The sequence below is a fragment of the Lissotriton helveticus genome, chromosome 11, assembly GCF_964261635.1.
Source record: "Lissotriton helveticus chromosome 11, aLisHel1.1, whole genome shotgun sequence".
Classification (NCBI taxonomy): domain Eukaryota; kingdom Metazoa; phylum Chordata; class Amphibia; order Caudata; family Salamandridae; genus Lissotriton; species Lissotriton helveticus.
This window is the reverse complement of record NC_136072.1, coordinates 1080197930-1080216779: the sequence shown is the minus strand read 5'-3', so window position 1 is coordinate 1080216779 and position 18850 is coordinate 1080197930. Positions and strand designations below refer to the sequence as shown.

General features: G+C 54.1%; 1 protein-coding gene across 2 annotated transcripts in view; it reads left to right on the top strand.

Moving 5' to 3' along the window:
- GCN1 (GCN1 activator of EIF2AK4) overlaps positions 1-18582 on the top strand; it is a 728660-nt gene extending 710078 nt beyond the window's left edge. For both annotated transcript variants that reach the window (XM_078667658.1, XM_078667659.1), the window contains exon 58: positions 17941-18582. In XM_078667658.1, the coding sequence (XP_078523784.1) occupies positions 17941-18066 (126 nt within the window). In that variant the 3' untranslated portion in view covers positions 18067-18582. The remainder of the gene's footprint in view (positions 1-17940) is intronic.
- The last annotated feature ends 268 nt before the right edge of the window (positions 18583-18850 follow it).

Sequence of the window (18850 nt, the reverse complement as noted above, 5' to 3'; positions counted from 1 at the left end):
GGTGCTTCTGCCCCGACGCCGTCGGGTGCTCCGGCCCCGACGCCGCCGGCGGCTCTCGCCCCGGCACCGCCGGCGGCTCTCGCCCCGGCGCCGCAGGGCCCTTCAGGGTCGACGCCAGCCGGTCCACCGGCCTCTCCGGCGCCGATTCCATTGGGGCAACCCATGGTGCCGCCTCCGCGCGGCGCCGGGGCTCCGGCTCCGGCCGGCGTCGGGGCTCCGGTTCCGGGCAGCGCCACCCCCATTCCCTCTCCGACTCCGGACGCGGAGTCGGACCGGCGTCGCCCGACGCCGAGTCCGGCGCCGAGGGGGCCCATTGACCCCGAGGAGCCGGTCTACATTGTTGACTCAGAATATGGTGAGGATGTAGATTATGGAGAGGATTGGGAGGCGTCTGAGGACGCTCTGACCCGCGAGTGTCAGTACGACGTGGACTGGACAGGTGACTTGGGTGACGCCAGTGGTCTGGATGACTCCCCCAACCCTGGCTTTGTCTCGCCTCCTACCGTGGCTACGGAGGAGGGGGCTGCTTATTCAATGGTGTTGATGAGGGCTGCCAAGGCCTTACACCTTGAGCTCCCCATCGCGGCCGTGAGGACTAACATCCTCACTGAGGTACTCAAACCGCAGTCATGCCCACAGGAGCCACTGCTGCCGTTCAATGAGGCCTTGACTGACGTTCTTTTGGGCACGTGGTCCAGGCCCGCTTCAGGTTCGCCTGTTGACAGGAACGTGGCCAGACGCCACCGTCCGTGTACGGATGACCCAAAGTTCTTGTCCACCCATCCCACCCCTGAGAGCCTGGTGATCCAGGCCTCGACTTCCCAGTCCGCATTCCCGTCGGCCCCGCCCGACCGGGAATCTAAGAGGTACGACCAGTATGGTAAGAAGGTCTTTTCGTCCCTGAGTCTGGGACTGCGGTCTTGCAACACCGCATGCCTCTTAGGCCGCTACACCCACTCTCTGTGGGATACGGTCGCGGAAGCGCTGCCTGAATGCCCGCAGGAGGTACGGGCTAAGCTCGGCAAGGCTATGATTGAGGGCCGAGACGCAGCGAGATACTCCATACGGTGTGGTCTTGATACAACCGACTCACTGGGCAGAGCGATGTCCACGACGGTGGCGATTCGTCGCCACGCCTGGCTGAGGTCCGCCAATTTTTCGGCAGATGTCCAGAATGCATTGATGGACATGCCGTTTGATGGCTGTCGCCTGTTTGGCGACAAAGCGGACCACGCGCTGGAACGCTTCAAGGACTCCAGGGTCACGGCCAAGTCCGTGGGTCTCTCGACCCAGCGCCAGCAAACTGGTTCGTTTCGCTCCTTTCGTGGCCACGGAAGGGGCGGTCTCACACGTGCTGCTAGCCACGCGCCGCAACAGACTTCTCAACGCGGCGGCGGCCGTGGGAACCGCCGTGGTGGCGGTCGGGGACAGCGGCGAGGTCAGGCCACACCTCCCCCCCGCAGCTTCCGCCTCTAAATCCTCCTAGTCCGTGCTTTCAGGCCCATGTGACGCCGGTAGGCGGCAGGGTTCGCCATCACCTCTGCCACTGGCGCACGATCACATCGGACAGGTGGGTGCTGCAGCTCGTCCGAAGGGGCTACTCCCTCCCCTTCGAGACCTCTCCTCCAGCCATGCCACCGCAGAACCACCGTGTGTCGGGGGACCACTTGACACTTCTGCAGGGGGAAGTTACGGCCCTCTTGGCCAAGGGGGCCATCGAGCGCGTTCCTGGGCCAGAAGTAGGGTGTGGTTGCTATTCCCACTACTTTCTGGTGCCCAAGAAGGACAAAGGGGGCCTACGTCCTATCTTGGATCTACGGAACGTCAACGGCTTCCTCCGGAAGGAGAAGTTCAAGATGTTGACTTTGGCTCAGGTCTTGGCTGCTCTAGACCCGCTAGACTGGATGGTAGCGTTGGACTTGCAGGATGCGTATTTTCACATCCCCGTCCTGCCGGCCCACCGGCGTTACCTACGGTTCACGGTAGGCCACGAGCACTTTCCGTTTATCGTGCTCCCATTCGGCCTTACCAGCGCCCCACGGGTGTTCATGAAAGTGATGGCGGTGGTCGCAGCTCATCTGCGCCGGTTAGGGGTTTCAGTCTTCCCCTACCTCGACGACTGGTTGTTGAAGGCGGGCTCGCCCCAAACAGTCGTCCACCACCTTCAGATGACGGCAGACCTCCTGCACGAGCTGGGGTTTTCCATCAATGTGCCGAAATCACACCTGTGTCCCTCTCAAAAGCTCCTTTTCATCGGAGCGGTTCTCGACTCGGCGCAGTTTCGGGTTTATCCTCCGGAACGGCGAGTCCGGGATATACAGGCCTTGATTCCCATCTTTCAGCCGTTATCTCGGGTTTCGGTCAGGTTGACGCTGCGGCTGCTGGGGCTGATGGCTTCCTGCATCCTTCTGGTGCATCACGCCCGGTGGCGGATGCGGGCTCTGCAGTGGGACCTGAAGTTTCAGTGGGCCCAGCATCAGGGCAACTTGTCCGACCATGTCTTGATCTCGGGCACTGCGAGACAACTGCAGTGGTGGATACGGACCGCGATTGGGTCAGAGGCAGATCCCTCTCCCTTCCCCAACCGGAGCACGTAGTTGTGACGGACGCGTCCCTCCAGGGCTGGGGAGGCCACTTGGGAGAGGCAGAGATCAGAGGCATCTGGTCTCCGGCGGAGTCCCGGCTCCATATCAACTTGTTGGAGCTGCGGGCGATTCGCCTAGCACTGAAGGCATTCCTCCCCTTTGTCGACGGGAGTGTAGTGCAGGTGTTCACGGACAACACCACCGCCATGTGGTACTGCAACAAGCAGGGCGGAGTGGGGTCGTGGACCCTTTGCCAGGAGGCTCTACGTCTCTGGCAATGGCTGGAACGTCAGGATGTGACTCTGACGGTTCAATACCTGGCAGGTTCTCTGAACGCCAGGGCGGACGAACTCAGCCGTCGGTGCTCGGTGGATCACGAATGGCGTCTGAACTCGGACGTGGCGAAAGGCCTCTTTCTGCAATGGGGAGAGCCTTGGTTAGATCTATTCACCACAGAAGAGAACGCGCAATGTCATCAGTTCTGCGCGTTGGAGTTTCGAAGACGGCACTCGCACGGCGACGCCTTTCGGCGCGAGTGGAGTTGCGGTCTGTTGTACGCCTTTCCGCCTATACCACTTCTGCCCAGAGTGCTGAAGAAGATCAGGCGCGACCGGGCCCAAGTTATCCTTGTGGCTCCGGACTGGGCTCGAAGGTACTGGTATCCCGAGCTACTCAGCATGTCAGTCGGTCCCTCGATCCGCCTGCCCCTTCGGGAGGACCTTCTGTCGCAGCAGCAGGGGACGGTCCTCCACCCGAACCTGTCCAGTCTCCACCTCCATGCGTGGAGATTGAGCGGCGACAGTTGAGGCCATTTGACTTGCCTCCTGAAGTTTGTGATGTGATTCTGGCAGCCAGGCGTCCCTCCACAAAGTCGGTATACGCCTGCCGGTGGAACAGATTTGTGGCATGGTGCACAGCAAAGGCTGTGGATCCCCTTTCTGCCCCTCTCTCCGAGGTTCTCCTCTTTCTTCTCTCTCTTGCCCAGCAGGGCTCTGCTCTGGGCACTATCAAGGGCTACCTTTCTGCCCTTTCGGCCTTTCTAAGGCTACCTGATCAACCTTCTTTGTTCAAGTCCCCTATTGTAACGAGATTCTTGAAGGGCATCACGCACATGTATCCACCTGTTCCGTTCGTGATGCCTCAGTGGGACTTGAACCTGGTTCTGACCTTCTTGATGTGCGCTCCTTTTGAGCCACTTCATTCCTGTCCTCTCCGTCTCCTGACTTTAAAGACGGCCTTCCTGGTTGCCATCACCTCTGCCAGGAGAGTGAGTGAGCTCCAGGCTCTTTCTGTCAAACCTCCTTTCATGTCCATTCATCCAGACAAGGTGGTTCTGAGAACTAGACCTTCTTTCCTGCCCAAAGTAGTTTCTGCTTTTCACATCGGGCAGTCCATCACCTTACCCTCCTTCTTCCCGCCTCCGCATCCTTCAAAGGATGAAGAGCGGCTCCATCGTCTGGACCCAAAACGTGCGCTTTCATTTTATATGGATCGCACACGCCAGTTCCGGGTGGATGACCAACTGTTTGTTGGCTACGTGGGTGCGAAGAAGGGAAGGGCGGTGCATAAACGAACCATCTCTCGGTGGGTCGTCCTGTGCATCAAAGCGTGTTACTCTTTAGCTCGGAAGGAGCCTCCTGTTGGGCTGAGAGCCCATTCCACTCGGGCCACGGCGGCTACCACTGCCCTGGGCCGGGGAGTCCCCTTGCAGGACATTTGTCAGGCAGCTACGTGGGCCTCGCTGCACACGTTTGCAAGGCACTACTGCCTGGACAGTCAAGTCCGGAGGGATGGCTTCTTTGGCCGTTCTATCCTCCAGGACTTTCTGGTGTAGGCTGTATTGGTTCGCGGACCCACCTCCGGGGTTGGTATTGCTGGGGTATCTATTCTAAGGTAAGGAATCTAATACTAACCTGTTTCTTTCAGATGAACAAGTTACTTACCTTCGGTAACGATATATCTGTAAGAAACAGTAGTTAGTATTAGATTCCTTACCGCCCCGCCCATCCTCCCCGTTCTGCGAACTGATACATAGGGTTAAGGTCATCCCCTTCAGGGCCCTAGTTTCGCATGGCACCAGTGTTGGTTCTTACATGGCTCTGCGTGTTCTGGCGCGGAAAAGCTGTGTGCAAAGAGCTGACGTCAGCGCGCGGAGGCGGCGTCTATATACTTCAGCGACGTCATCACGACGCCAACGACGGACGCGGAGCCGCAGGGGACGCCCGCAGACGACGCCTACCGACGCGCAGGGGTACTGCTACGCAAAAGTTTCCGGATCCAGACTGACGCCTGGGGATATTCTAAGGTAAGGAATCTAATACTAACTACTGTTTCTTACAGATATATCGTTACCGAAGGTAAGTAACTTGTTCATCTACAAAAATGTAACCTAGTGTTTACTTCCATTAGACTACATCTCGCTGCCATAGCAGCCTATCTCCAAAACAGACAACACTTGTCTTTGTTTAGAGTACCAGCTAACAAAGCTTTTATGGAAGGACTTAAAAGAATAATTCCACCTAAATTTGTATTTTTTATGTTTTTTACATTTATTGGCATTTCCAAAATTTACATACAATTGGCAAAAATGCTGACATTTATATCAGAAGAATAGCAGTATAACAGTTTGGCATATACGCATCGTTCTCAGTAACATCAATAGCGTTCATCAGGCACATATTTCAATCCCCCGCACGTAGAAACCCCACAGTGAAGACACCATAACTGTCATCAGTGTACTTCCCTCCATCATGGCCCCCCACACTTGTCAATACTCGAACACTCCCACTCATCGACGATGTCAGTCCGTTTATTATGTCTATTCTGTCATCGCACCGTCGCGCTGTGGTGTGTGTTCTCACGTGCCGTCCATCTCCAGTCCTGAACACATGTCCCCAGAGTCACCATCGTACTCCTCAGATCTCCTCTCCAGGTATAACGCCCAGTAGTTCTTTGGGCGGTTACGAGGGGGTTATAACTCACTGTACAACAATATAGCATGTTGCTGGACCATCTGACAAGTGTTGGGGTAGGCCCTTTCATCCAGGTGATTGCTACGCAGCGCCTGGCCACAAGGAAAGCTATATCCACCAGTCTGCGAAACTCGGCGCAACATCTTTAGAGTAACCTAGTAATGCAAGCAGCGGTGAGGGGGACAGCGATAAATCAGTGACCCTGTTCACCTCAGTGTAGACCGCGTGCCAGAAATCCGCAATCTTCGGGCACAGCCAGGCAAGGTGTCAAAAATCTGCAGTTTGCTCTGAGCACCTTTCGCAGTTGGGAGCATCGCGTAAACCATAGAGGAACAGACGCTCGGGTGTATAATACACCCTGTTAAGGAATTTAAAATGCAACAGCCGATGTCTGCCTTTAAGGGATACTTTTTTGACGTTAGCGCAACAATATCTCTATTTGTCCTCTGGAAGATCAGTCCCTATATCTGTCTGCCACGCTAATCTGGGTTTTGCTTAGTGGGTTGTTTTCTCCCCCAGCGTCACTCGATAGAGTCGCGATATTAGATGAGCTGGAGACTTAGCCGTGACCACATATTCGTACGCTAGTATCGTTGGTGGTTCCTCCAATAAGGCCCTGAGAGCTAGTCTCACCCGGTGGAACTGAAAACGAGCCAGTGGCGGAGCGCTAGGTCCGTTTCCCACATCCACTTCTTCCCATGTGCAAGCCGTGCTGTTGATAAACAGATCACCCATGGTAGTTAAGTTTAACTTTGCAAGTGATGACAGGACACCCCTATCTCTGCATGGTCCCAGCCACGAGCACCACTCCAATCTGGCCCCAGGTGCGTACAGCAGCGAGCAAGCCTGTGCATCCTTAAGATAGTGCCAGGCGTGTGTCACAGCATTCAACGAGTCTAATAAACCCGTACGTCTATCTCGGGGCTGAGCCATAAGTGCCGGTAACGGAGTAGGGTCAGCAACTATTCCCTCGATAAGTACGTGCGGAGTGTTGGCAGGACCGTGCACCCATCCATACGCGTGAGCGCCCTGAGCAGCGCGATAATATAATTCCAGGTCCGGGGCCTGCAAGCCCCGTCCTCATAAGGACGTATAAGGATATCCCACGCCACTCTCGGTTGCTTACCAGCCCAAACCACTCGTAACACCAAAGTGTGCAACTGTCTGAAAAACACACTAGACAATACCATGGGGATGTTGCTAAATAGAAACAGAAAACGGGGGAGCGCGATCATTTTCAGCAGTGATATGCGTCCCATCACTGAGAGAGGAAGATTAATCCATTTTCTACATCATCTTCAAGTTTGGAGATAGCCACATCATAGTTTTCTCGGAGGACCACCTCCGCGTCTGTGTGGAGCCGTATGCCCAGATATCTGACGGAGTCATTGGTCCATTGTATAGGGTAGTCAGAGTCCACCCTGATCGGGGCGGGGGTGAGTGGGAGCATGACAGTTTTGTTCCAGTTCACGCCAATCCCAGACAGCGAACCAAACAGGACCACTTCTCTCAACACCCGCGAGAGGTTAGCCTCCAGGTCTTGCACGTATAGCAACGTGTCGTCAGCGCACGTGGACACTATCAAATTGTACCCGGGGAAGCGGATACCGCGGTGTCCGTGGTACTCTCGCAGAGCACACGCAAGGGGCTCCGCGACCAACGCGTAGAGGAGGTGGGAAAGGGGGCATCCCTGTCTAGTGTCACGTCCGATATTGAAGGGTTCCGTTGTGTACGCACCTATGCGGACTCGCGCCGTCGGAGACGTATAGAGCGTGTTTAGCAATTGTAGGAAAAGTTCCCCGACACCCATGCGTTGTAACACTGCCCGCAGAAAAGGCCATTCAACGGAATCAAATGCCTTCTCCATGTCCAGGAAGACCGCTACCGCCGATACTTCCTGTCGTGTGTGCTGGAATGCTGCAAACACTGTGCGCAAATTATAGGTTAAAGTGCGGTTGGGGACGAATCCCGCCTGCTCAGGGGCCACAAGCGTAGGTATCAGTGGGCTGATACGATTGGCGATGATTTTTGCGAAGATCTTTGCGTCAACATTGTTAAGCGAAAGCGGTCGGTAGGAGGCACAATCCTCCGGAGGCTTACCAGGTTTAAGGAGCGCTATGATGACAGCCTCTTGCATTGTTGGAGGCATCTGTCCGTCTTCCGCAATTTGCTCTACAAGTCTCAGTAATTTAGGGATAAGCAGGTCGGGAAACGCCTTGCAGAAAGAGGCTGGAAATCCATCGCTACCCGGTGCGTTGCCTTCCCTCATAGAGGACACCTCACAGACAATTTATTCCCGCTCAAACGGACGCGCTAAAAACTCACGGTGAGTATTGGTAAGCCAGGGTAATTGAATATGTGTTACATATATTCCATAATACGTTCCTCCGATATCTGCCCTCTAGAAGCGTATAGGTTAGCGTAATACTCTCGAAAACGGCCGCAACCTGAAATTCGTCCTATTCGTCCCCCGTAACTGTAGACCTAAGAGCAGGCAGTATCGCTTTTTGCCTACGTTGTTAGGCCATCGTGGCCAAAACCGCACCCGGGCGCTCCCCTTCTCCATACGACCTGGCAATGGCATACTTCCCAAGATGCTTCATCTCAGCATCTGCCTCTTCATGGTACTCTCTAATCGTCTGCGCTAGTTCCTGTGATAATAGTCGGAGCATGCAAACGACGCGCCTCTATGTCCTTCAGCTTGTTCTCTAAGAGCGTCAGACGGCCTCGAATGGATTTGAGGACACCAGCATGCTTGGAGATAATGACTCCACGTATGTAGGCTTTAAAGGACTACCATACCGTAAGGAAGGAGTCTACCGTGCCCTCATTCCTGCTAAAAAAAGTTGTCAATGGCAATGGCCAGGTCTTCACGAAAAGCGTCGTCCAACAGCGAGTATGGAGGCAATCGCCATGTAAAGGGGGGAGGACGACGCGCCGGAGGGAAATCAACAACGGGGAGGGACCTGAGTAGGTACGCGGCAGCGTCACACACGCCTGAACTCTGGAGAGGAGATGCCCAGAGAGGAGCCAATAATCAATGAGTGTGGATGTCATATTGTGATGAATAGTGTGTGCATCCCCTTGTGATGGGTATTTAGCCCTCCATACGTCCCGTAATCCCAGTCCGGTCATTTCCGCATCTAGGGCGCGGGAGGAGGCAGAAGGTCATCTGCTAGGCCCGTCTGAGCGGTCCACTGCCGGGTGTCGAGTCAAGTTTAGGTCACCACCCCACAGGATCTGCCCGTCTCCCAAATTTCTAATTTGACTGGCAAGCGACATATAAAATAAGGGGCAATCATAGTTGGGGCCATACGTGTTGATAACGTGGAATGTCATGCCCTTACTAGTGTACTTAGTGATCACATAACATCCTTCGGGATCAGTGTCAATCGGTGTAAATGTCAAAGAGGATCTCGGGTTTACCCAAGTAAGCACACCCCGGGCACTTGACGTGAAACCAGCGGCGTGAATGCGATTGTGTAGCCCTCTATAGCGTAGTGTCGGACTGTCAGTGCGTAAATGGGTCTCTTGTAATAATGCGATGTCGCTAAGAGTGCCTTGAAAGGTATTGCAGTACCCGCTGGACCTTCCTGTGGTCATTTAGACCCCTAACATTCCAGGTCAATAGAGTAATGGAGTCAGTGTCTTGTGGTTGTTGTGTCATGGTAGGGGGCGGGGGCATGGAGGGACAACCTCATCGCTGTACCTGTGCTGAGTCATTTCTGTGAAAATGTAGTAGTATGTCAACAAGCGCCTCGCCTTCTGTCGAAAAACAACGCGTGCACCTGTCAGCGTCTCTGCCAATAAAAGTCTTTGCCTCTTCAAAAACTAGAATGCATACAACCTTTTGTATAAACAACTGTGAAAAAAAACCCTGCTGCTGTGCCCAACCTCCCACCCACGCATGCCTAACCTCAACCTGGCGGCGACCCGCATTCCTGCCCCTCCCATCCCTCCCCCCTTCCACCAAACAACCACCAACTTTCCCTGACCCGATCCCCTCCCTACCTCCCACCTCAACTATCAGATGAATACCCCTCACACTCTCCTCCCCCCCTCACCCCCCCCCCCCCCAGCATCACGACTATCCAATACAAAACCATCAACAAATAGCATAAGCCATTTCTACTTAGGGGAAATGTGGTACACACCCGGGGCGCAGGTAGCTCGCTCATAGTGAGTCTATATCAGTGTCAATCCAATGTGTCAGCCACCGCGCCCCGCTCCTCCGCTTCCATATAGGAAAGAATAAGTGTTTGCCAGTGCCTACTGTGAAACATAAAAATTAGTTGACTTTGACAATATGCAAAATTAATAGTCGGCTCTAGTTGGCTTCTTCTCTACACCTTCCCCGCCTCGTCACCTAACGTCTTTGGTATACCGTCCATTGGCTAATACAAAAACAGTGCAATAGTAGATACAAGGCATATGGTATGTATCTATAATATCACTGAAACCACGGCGTCTCGGGCAACAAGTGTGCAAAAGCAAAGTTCAGCATGAGTTGTAGTGTGGAACTGTCTCTCCGGGGAGTGCACTCCCTTCCTCGTCTCCAATTCTTGAGCAATGGCTCCCACTCCAGGCCAGTAGTCCCAGCTCAACACAATCCCTGTATAAACCTCACTTCTAGCTATGTCTGCACTGCCAACAGAGCAGCACAGTCCCCACCCTCTGCGCAGACTGCAATGTTCAAATACCTTACATTGTCGTGTAGCTCTGTCTTATTCCTGCTCTTCCATGGACCTCCCCACAGCTTATTCGAGTCCGCCGTCGTTATCAGCTCCGCTGGTGTCCCTTCGCCAGCCCTTCATAGCCTTCTGGAGTGCCTTCGGGTCTATAAAAATGGTGGACCTACCCTGTCTGTTGACCTTCAGTTTGGCAGGTTACAGCATCGCGTAGTCGACCCCAAGGTCCCGTAGTTGTCGCTTCATGGGAACGAACTGGCATCTCGCTTCCTGTACTTTGGCGGTAAAGTCTGGGAATAGGGATAATGTGCTGCCCTCGTAGGTGAGTGGTTGTTTTTCACGTGCCGTTGAGTAATTTAGCCACTATAGGCCAAGGTGGGCCTCCAGGCTTCGGCCTTGGGCCAAGCGTGCGGTGTGTGTGCTCTACGACGAACATTCCTGAAAAGGCCGTGTGACATAGCCATTTTTTAAGCAGCGACTCCACGAACAGTTCCATGTTTCCCGTTTGGGTGGTCTCCGGTAGGCCCGTGAGACAGATGTTGCATCGGCGTAACCTCGCTTCCAAATCTTCGGCTTTATTTTGCAGAAGCTGTATCACTCTTCCCAGTTGCTTGTGTTCCGAGTCCAGTGACGTCTGCTCCTCCACCTCCCCTATGCGGCGTTCTGACATGTCAAGGAGCTCAGCGTGCTTGTCCAGCCGTTCCGCCATTCGATTCATACGGTATGTGAGGGCGTCCATTTTTGTACCCAGGGAGGTGATTCCACCTTGCAGGTTCTTTTCCATGGCCATGAGGATACAGCGAATATCAGGTTCGGTTACGTCATCTGCGCCCGTCCTCCCAGTTCCCTCAGCCATGTCGCTGGACGGTGGGTCTGAGGTTTTGGATTTTCTGCTGGGTTTGGTGTCAAATGACAGCTTGGGTTGCGTGCGATCCGGGCATCCCATATCGACTCCAATTTCTTGGGCGTCGATCCACCCGGGACTCCTGCCGCTCTTCTGGTTGCAACAGTTCTAGACTAGTCTAGGCAGTGTATACGTGGACTACTGTAGTCCCAAACCGGGGCTAAAGCTGGTGCAAACCTCTTCAGTAGTGCGCCGGTGCGGTATGACCTCACTTGCGGAGATATCCTGGGGTAAAGGAGTGGCGCAATAGCCAATCAGCTTGTGCTCCCTATGCCAGATACACCTTCTGCTGTCCCCACACTAGACCTCCACGTAGGAGTTAATACGCCCCACAGGTGTAACATGGCAGTAGGGGCAGAGCATCAGGCAAGCCCAGGTGTCGTTCCAAATTCGTTGCCGCAGCCACATTCACAGCTCGCCAAAGGCTCTAATGCCCGCTCAGTACAATGGGCTGTGGTGGTAGGCCCCTTATAAGGCTAGGTTCGTAATCCAGCGCGCAGGGGGTAATATCAGGCTCTCAACAAGTAGGGGGTCCGTCGCTGCGAGCCTGCCCAGATCGCACTGCCGGGTTGCGCTGGCCCGCGCGGGGCCCCAGGCCAGGACACAAGTCCACAGTAGGGCGTCAGTACCCCAGTAGCACTCGTGCCTTCAGTGTGCTTTCCAGTTCTGGGTTCTCAAGGCCTACTCTGCCCCAAAGTCAATCTCTGCACTACTGTGCTATATCCAGGTATTGTTAGGGCCCCCCAGGCTTATGCACCAAGCGACCTGTGGTGTGTAATGCTCGCCGGCAGATGAAGGAGGTCCCGGAGGTACCACGAGCCCCTCACGCCGACCACAGGAGTTCCGTAGGCCCAACCAAAGCCGGGGACTAAATTAGGACGACCCCCCCCGCATCAGGTCGCCATGTGGTATGAGCTCTGCCGTCTCGCGCCCCTTGCCAGCCGCCCCTTACCGGAGGTCCATATCTCCCTCCAAGCAGGACCAGGGCGACAAGCTTGGATCACAGATGGTCTCAGGCAATGACCGCTGTAATGCTTCACAGCACCGACACCCGCGCTGCCGTGCCGAGCCCTGGGAGTCGCGTAGATGCTGGCCCCGGTCGGGAGCGTAGTCCGGGTCACAGCAGCAGTTCCGCACACCGACCTCAGACGAGTGGCTCAGTTCCTGCGCTCCCAACGTTCCGATGTCGTTAGGCAGTGTTTAGGCTCCAATCAGGCACCGGCAAGGCAGGATATTTTTTCAGGATAGTTTTTCTAGCGGTTAAGCGCCATCTTCTCCGCTGGCTAGCTCCACCCCCCCAATTCCACCTAAAGTTCAGCCCGCTCCAGTATGGAACTTAAATGTGGTCCTTACCAGACTCATGGGTACCCCATTTCAACCTTTGCATAAATGCGAATTACAATTCTTCACCTGGAAAGTAGCTTTCCTGGTTGCCATCACCTCTCTCAGAAGTGTCCGTGAACTCCAGGCATTAACCATACAAGAACCATTTCTACAAGTTCACCATAACAAAGTGGTTCTTAGGACTAACCCAAAATTTCTACCTAAAGTCATGTTTGCTTTCCACCTTAACCGTTCTGTAGAACTCCCAGTGTTTTCCCTCTACCATACTCTGTAGCAGAGCGAGATCTTGTGGGACACCCCCGCGCCGCACGGCCACCAGCTGCTGCGTGTGCCCCCTTTCCTTGCTCTCTGCCTCGCTGCCTGCCTCGCTGCCGGCTGACCCTGCTGTCGTTTGTTTTACCTTGTTTTGTTCTACATTTGTGCTTGTTTTGTCATAGTGTTTTGCCCGTGTTAGCTTGTTTTGTTCTCCATTTGTGCTTGTTTTGTCATAGTGTTTTGCCCGTGTTAGCTTGTTTTGTTCTCCATTTGTGCTTGTTTTGGTAATAGTTTTTGCCCGTGTTAGCGTCCTCCTTCTGTTTCCCGCCCTCCTCGCCGCCCCCCGTCTTCCCTCCCCGCTCCCCGCTTCCCGCCACCACCGCAGACCCCGCCCCTTTTTTTTCTTCTGTTCCCTCCCCGCTCCCGCCTCCCAGCTGCTCCGCCCACCCGCGCACTTCGCCTTATATGGCGACCGTGCGAACGCGCAGCGTTGACGCGCAGCGGGCGCGCCGATTGTGCGCCAAAGGCGCGCCAAAGGTAAGCCCGTCTGCGCCCGTCCGCGACCGGATCGCGACCAGCGCCAGGACCCCTGGCCCACGAGGACCCCGACCGACCCGCCTGATGTACTCCGCCGCCACCCTCATCGCACTCAACACCGGCCGACTCCCAGAATGCCACCAAGCCACCCCACGACGCACCCACGGACCTTTCAGCTGCCACGCCTGCAAGTTCACCTGCATCCGGACCTGCCTCGCACCAGCACCCGCCAAGTCGAACACCAGCAGCACCCACCTCAAGTGCATCCTGCTCAACACCCGCTCCGTCCACAGACACGCCATCGAACTCTGGAGCCTCCTAGACGCCACAGCCCCTGACGTTGCCTTCCTCACGGAGACCTGGATGAACGCCTCTTCAGCCCCCGACATCGCCATCCCAGAGGGCTACAAGATCGTCCGGAGGGACTGCAACGCCAACCAGATGGGAGGAGGCATCGCCATCATCCACAGGAACACCATCCGTCTCACGACCAGCACCGACAACACCCTGACCAGCGCCGAACACCTGCATTTCCAGATCCACACCAACCCGAACACCACCCTTAGAGGCACCCTGATCTACAGACCTCCGGGACCACGCACACAATTCAGCGAGGACATCGCCGACTTCGTCAGCCCGCATGCCCTCCCCTCCGCTGACTACATCCTCCTGGGGGACCTCAACTTCCATCTGGAGAACAACAACGACCGCAACACCAGCACCCTGCTCGACAACCTCGCCAATCTTGGACTCAAGCAGCTGGTGTCCACCCCCACCCACCTCGCCGGACACACACTCGACGCCGTCTTCTCATCCAGCAAAGACGTCACCTTCAGCCACGCCACAGAACTCCACTGGACGGACCACAGCTGCGTCCACTTCACCTTCAAGAGAACGACGACCCACCACCACCAGCAACAGGCCGCCCGCAGAAGCTGGAACAAGATCACAGCAGACCAGCTCGCCACCTCCCTGAGCCAGCACCCTCCTGCCAGCTCAGCGAACCCCAGCCAGGCCGCCGACAACCTCACGAAGTGGATCAGCACCTGCGCGGACGAGCTCGCCCCGCTGAGGACCCCGCCCAGCAGACCCGGCAGCAAGAAAGCCCCATGGTTCACCGACGAACTCAAGAGCTCCAAGAAGAACTGCCGAGCCCTCGAGAAAATCTGGAGAAGGGAACCTACACCGGACAACAGGACCACCCTCAAACTGGCCACTCGGAAGCACCACCAGCTGATCCGCGCCGCCAAGAAAACTGCATTCAAGGACCGGCTGGACAACAACGCGCACAACAGCAAGGAACTCTTCAACATCGTGAAAGAGCTATCCAACCCCAGCGCAGGAACCAACGACATCACCCATCGCAAGACCTCTGCGACTCCCTCGCTTCTTACTTCCACAACAAGATCGCGGACATACACAACAGCTTCAACAAACAACCAACGCACACCATGACCGAACAACCACCCCCCACCACCACCCTCCACGCCTGGACCCCGATCAGCACCGAAGACACCATCCGCACGATGAACTCCATCCACTCCGGATCACCGACCGACCCCTGCCCTCACCACGTCTTCAACAAGGCCGACGCTGTCATCGCACCCCACCTGCGAGACATCATCAACACATCCTTCGACACCGTCACCTTCCCTGAGAGCTGGAAGCACGCCGAACTCAGCGCTCTACTCAAGAAACCAACAGCGGACCCCACCGAACTCAAGAACTACCGCCCCATCTCGCTCCTCCCGTTTCCAGCCAAAGTCATCGAGAAGACCGTCAACAAGCAGCTGGCCGCCTTCCTCGAGACGAATGGATCCCTCGACCCCTCACAGTCCGGCTTCCGAGCCAATCACAGCACCGAGACCGCCCTCATCGCCGCCACCGATGACATCCGAGCCCTGATGGACAACGGAGAAACAGCGGCCCTCATCCTCCTAGACCTCTCCGCGGCATTCGACACTGTCTGCCACCGCACCCTAGTACAGCGCCTCAGCAACGTCGGAATCCAGGACAAGGCGCTGGAATGGATCATCTCCTTCCTCGACGGAAGAACACAGAGAGTCCGCCTACCACCGTACAAGTCAGAGGCCTCCGAAGTCATCTGCGGCGTCCCTCAAGGATCCTCTCTGAGCCCCACCCTCTTCAACGTCTACATGAGCCCCCTCGCGGCCATCGCACGCCAACACAACCTCAGCATAATCTCCTACGCCGACGACACCCAGCTGATCCTCTCCCTGACCAACGACCCCGCCACCGCCAGAGCCAACCTACACGAAGGGATGAAAGAGGTAGCCGAGCGGATGACGACCAGCCGCCTGAAACTGAACTCTGACAAGACGGAGGTCCTCATCCTGGGCTCTTCACCCTCCACCTGGGACGACTCCTGGTGGCCTCCCGCCCTGGGCACCGCACCCAAACCGACAGACCATGCACGCAACCTGGGCTTCATCCTGGACTCCTCCCTCTCCATGACCAGGCAAGTCAACAACGTCTCCTCGGCGTGCTTCAACATCCTACGCATGCTACGGAAGATCTTCTGGTGGATCCCCACCGAGACCAGGAAGACCGTCACCCAGGCCCTCGTCACTAGCCGACTGGACTACGGCAACGCCCTCTACGCCGGTACCACCGCCAAGCTCCAGAAGAGACTCCAGCGGATCCAGAACGCCTCAGCCAGACTCATCCTCGACATCCCACGACACAGCCACATCTCCGGACATCTGAGAGACCTTCACTGGCTCCCCGTCAACAAAAGAATCACCTTCCGCCTCCTCACCCACGCACACAAAGCCCTACACGACCAAGGCCCGAGCTACCTCAACAGCCGGATCAACTTCTACGCTCCCAAACGCCACCTCCGTTCAGCCAACCACGCCCTCGCCGCCGTCCCCCGCATCGGAAGAGCAACTACAGGAGGAAGGTCCTTCTCCTACCTGGCCGCCAAGACCTGGAACTCCCTCCCGACCGACCTGCGCCTGACCCAAGACCACCTCTCCTTCAGGAAGAAGCTGAAGACCTGGCTGTTCGAGCAGTAGCGGCACCCCCCCCCCCCCCCCCTCCCCTAAGCGCCTTGAGACCCTACGGGTATGTAGCGCGCTCTATAAGTGTCATTGATTGATTGATTGATCTTCACACACTAGACATGAAAAGAGCAATACTTTACTACATTGAATGAAACAAAATCCTTTAGAAAGACTAAGCAACTTTTTGTTGCTTTCTCCCCACCTCATTAGGGCAATCCTATCTCAAAAACAGAGATAGCAAGGTGGATTGTTATATGCATCCAAATATGCTATGCTAAAGCCAAACGCACATTAACCATTCCCCCTAGAGCTCACTCAATACTAGGGGCATCTATGGCTTTCTTAGGGAACATTCCCCTAGATGACATCTGCAAAGCAGCAACTTGGTCTACACCACACACCTTCACAAAACACTACTGCGTAGATGTGCAGGCAAAACAACAATCTAGTGTGGGCCAGGCTGTATTAAGAACACTTATTCAAACCACTGCACCAGATGCAGGTAGCCACCGCTAAAGAGGTAACTGCTGTATATTCTACGCACAAGTATTCGATCTACAGCTCATATGCCTCGAACGGAAAATGCTACTTACCAGTATGCATCTGTTCTTGGCATGTAGAGCTGTAGATTCGTATACGCCCACCCGCTTCCCCAGATACCTCTATCTGTCCTAGTATTATCTTACTTGGATACATTACACATGGACATTCTTTTCTATTTCTTACTAATTCCATCATAACCCTCCATGGCAAAACAATATGGAGATGAAGTCGATGCCCATGCACACTGTCGTCCTAAGGAGGAGTCACCTACCTTGTTACCACAAAGACTTCTTCCAAGACAAAAACAAAGTGCAAACATCCGAACCCAACACCAGATGGCGATACATGCACAAGTATACGAATCTACAGCTCTACATGCCAAGAAAAGATGCAGACTGGTAAGTAGCATTTTCCTTACTTTCGTTCTGCAATGATCTATCTGCGACTCTACCTGCAGATTCGTGTCTGACCACGCCCACCTTCTTGTTGTAAGTAGTGATCTTGTGACTGTTGATAAGGTCCTAACTTAGTATGTTGTACTGCTGTTTTGTCAATCTCGTCAGCCTCGGAGGTGCTGCCAGTAATAAGTAACTCATTCTTCTGATGAATAGTTCTCACAGCGCATCCCTCAGATTTTGAACCCTACCAGGTGCCAAACTTGATCTGTCATAAAATGTCTTCTGCAATAGCCCCTGAGCACTAGCAGGTGGTACCATTTGACTCCGTGGTGGCTCCGCCCCACCACTGGAAGTGAGTACAGTGCTGCATACAGGCCTCACCCCTTCATGCCGATGTCAGTTAATTAGCCGGTACTTTTCCGCCCTCCACTCTGAAACATTGGTGAGTACTCTGTGAGGTGATAGAGAAAAGAGTGCTGCCAGGGTTATTTTGTTCTTCACATGGATACTTCTAACTGCAGAATACATACTTTTTGAATCAGTGCAACAGTTAGTTAGATCATTTGTGCCACTTTGACCAGAGTGACTGTCAAAATGTTACTCCGTGTATGCTTTAGAAATACATATATCTGAAATTCCATTTGTTGGTAAAAGTGTTTAATTTGAAGCCTATTTTCTTCTTTTGCAGTCTGTTTCTAAGATCCTGGATGCAGCTAGTTTGGAGCTGTTAAATGAGAGCTGTCGAAGGTCTCTGAAGAAGTTAGCCAGCCAAGCAGACTCCACTGAACAGATTGATGAAACCATATTAACGTGATGAGCACAACTTGGGCCCAAGAAGAGACGTCATTGAACCACCCACTGCATCAGCATCCTGGCTCAAAATCAAGCAAATGTTTTCATTTTTGAAAATAGATTCATTGTGAAAGGCACAAAAACAGAGCTTGCCAGTGCTAATTTGGACCTTTGCTTGTACCAGAAGGCATTGCCTTACAACAAGCCAAAAATGTAAAATTTGCCTCCATGAGTGAATGCCTTAAGGCAGGTCCAGTGATTGATTGACTTGGAAGTAGCTTGGATCCCACACCTGAAAGGGCTTTGTCCCCCAAAACGGTATTTGCTTGAAAGCTTTGCCCATGGAGCTAATGTTTGCCTTTCCCTTGTTACCAAGAGTACATGAAGCAGGCGACATGTGAAAGTGGACTCTTCTGTTTGTTTCTGAGGTTTGAATCTAAAACTGTATTTCATTAGCCTTCAAAGGCCGAATCTTGGAGCAGGATTCAAACACAATAGCAGCTGCTCACATAAATGATTAATAAATGGTTTGATTTAATCCAGATGGTTCGAATGGGCTTCTTGCATTGCTGAATGTTTTTTGTTACTGTACAGTACTGCATGACACATTGAAAGTGCCCTTTGCGTGGCATTTTAGATGAGTGATTTTGGCTAGCACATTATCCTCCAAATATGGTATCCTAGTACAAACATGGGGAGTGAATTATGTCCATTTGTTTTTAGAACGTTTTGATAGCAAACTAATTAAGTATTGGTAAATAACTTATCAGAACGAGACACATTAGTGATAGATTCCTTACCTTAGA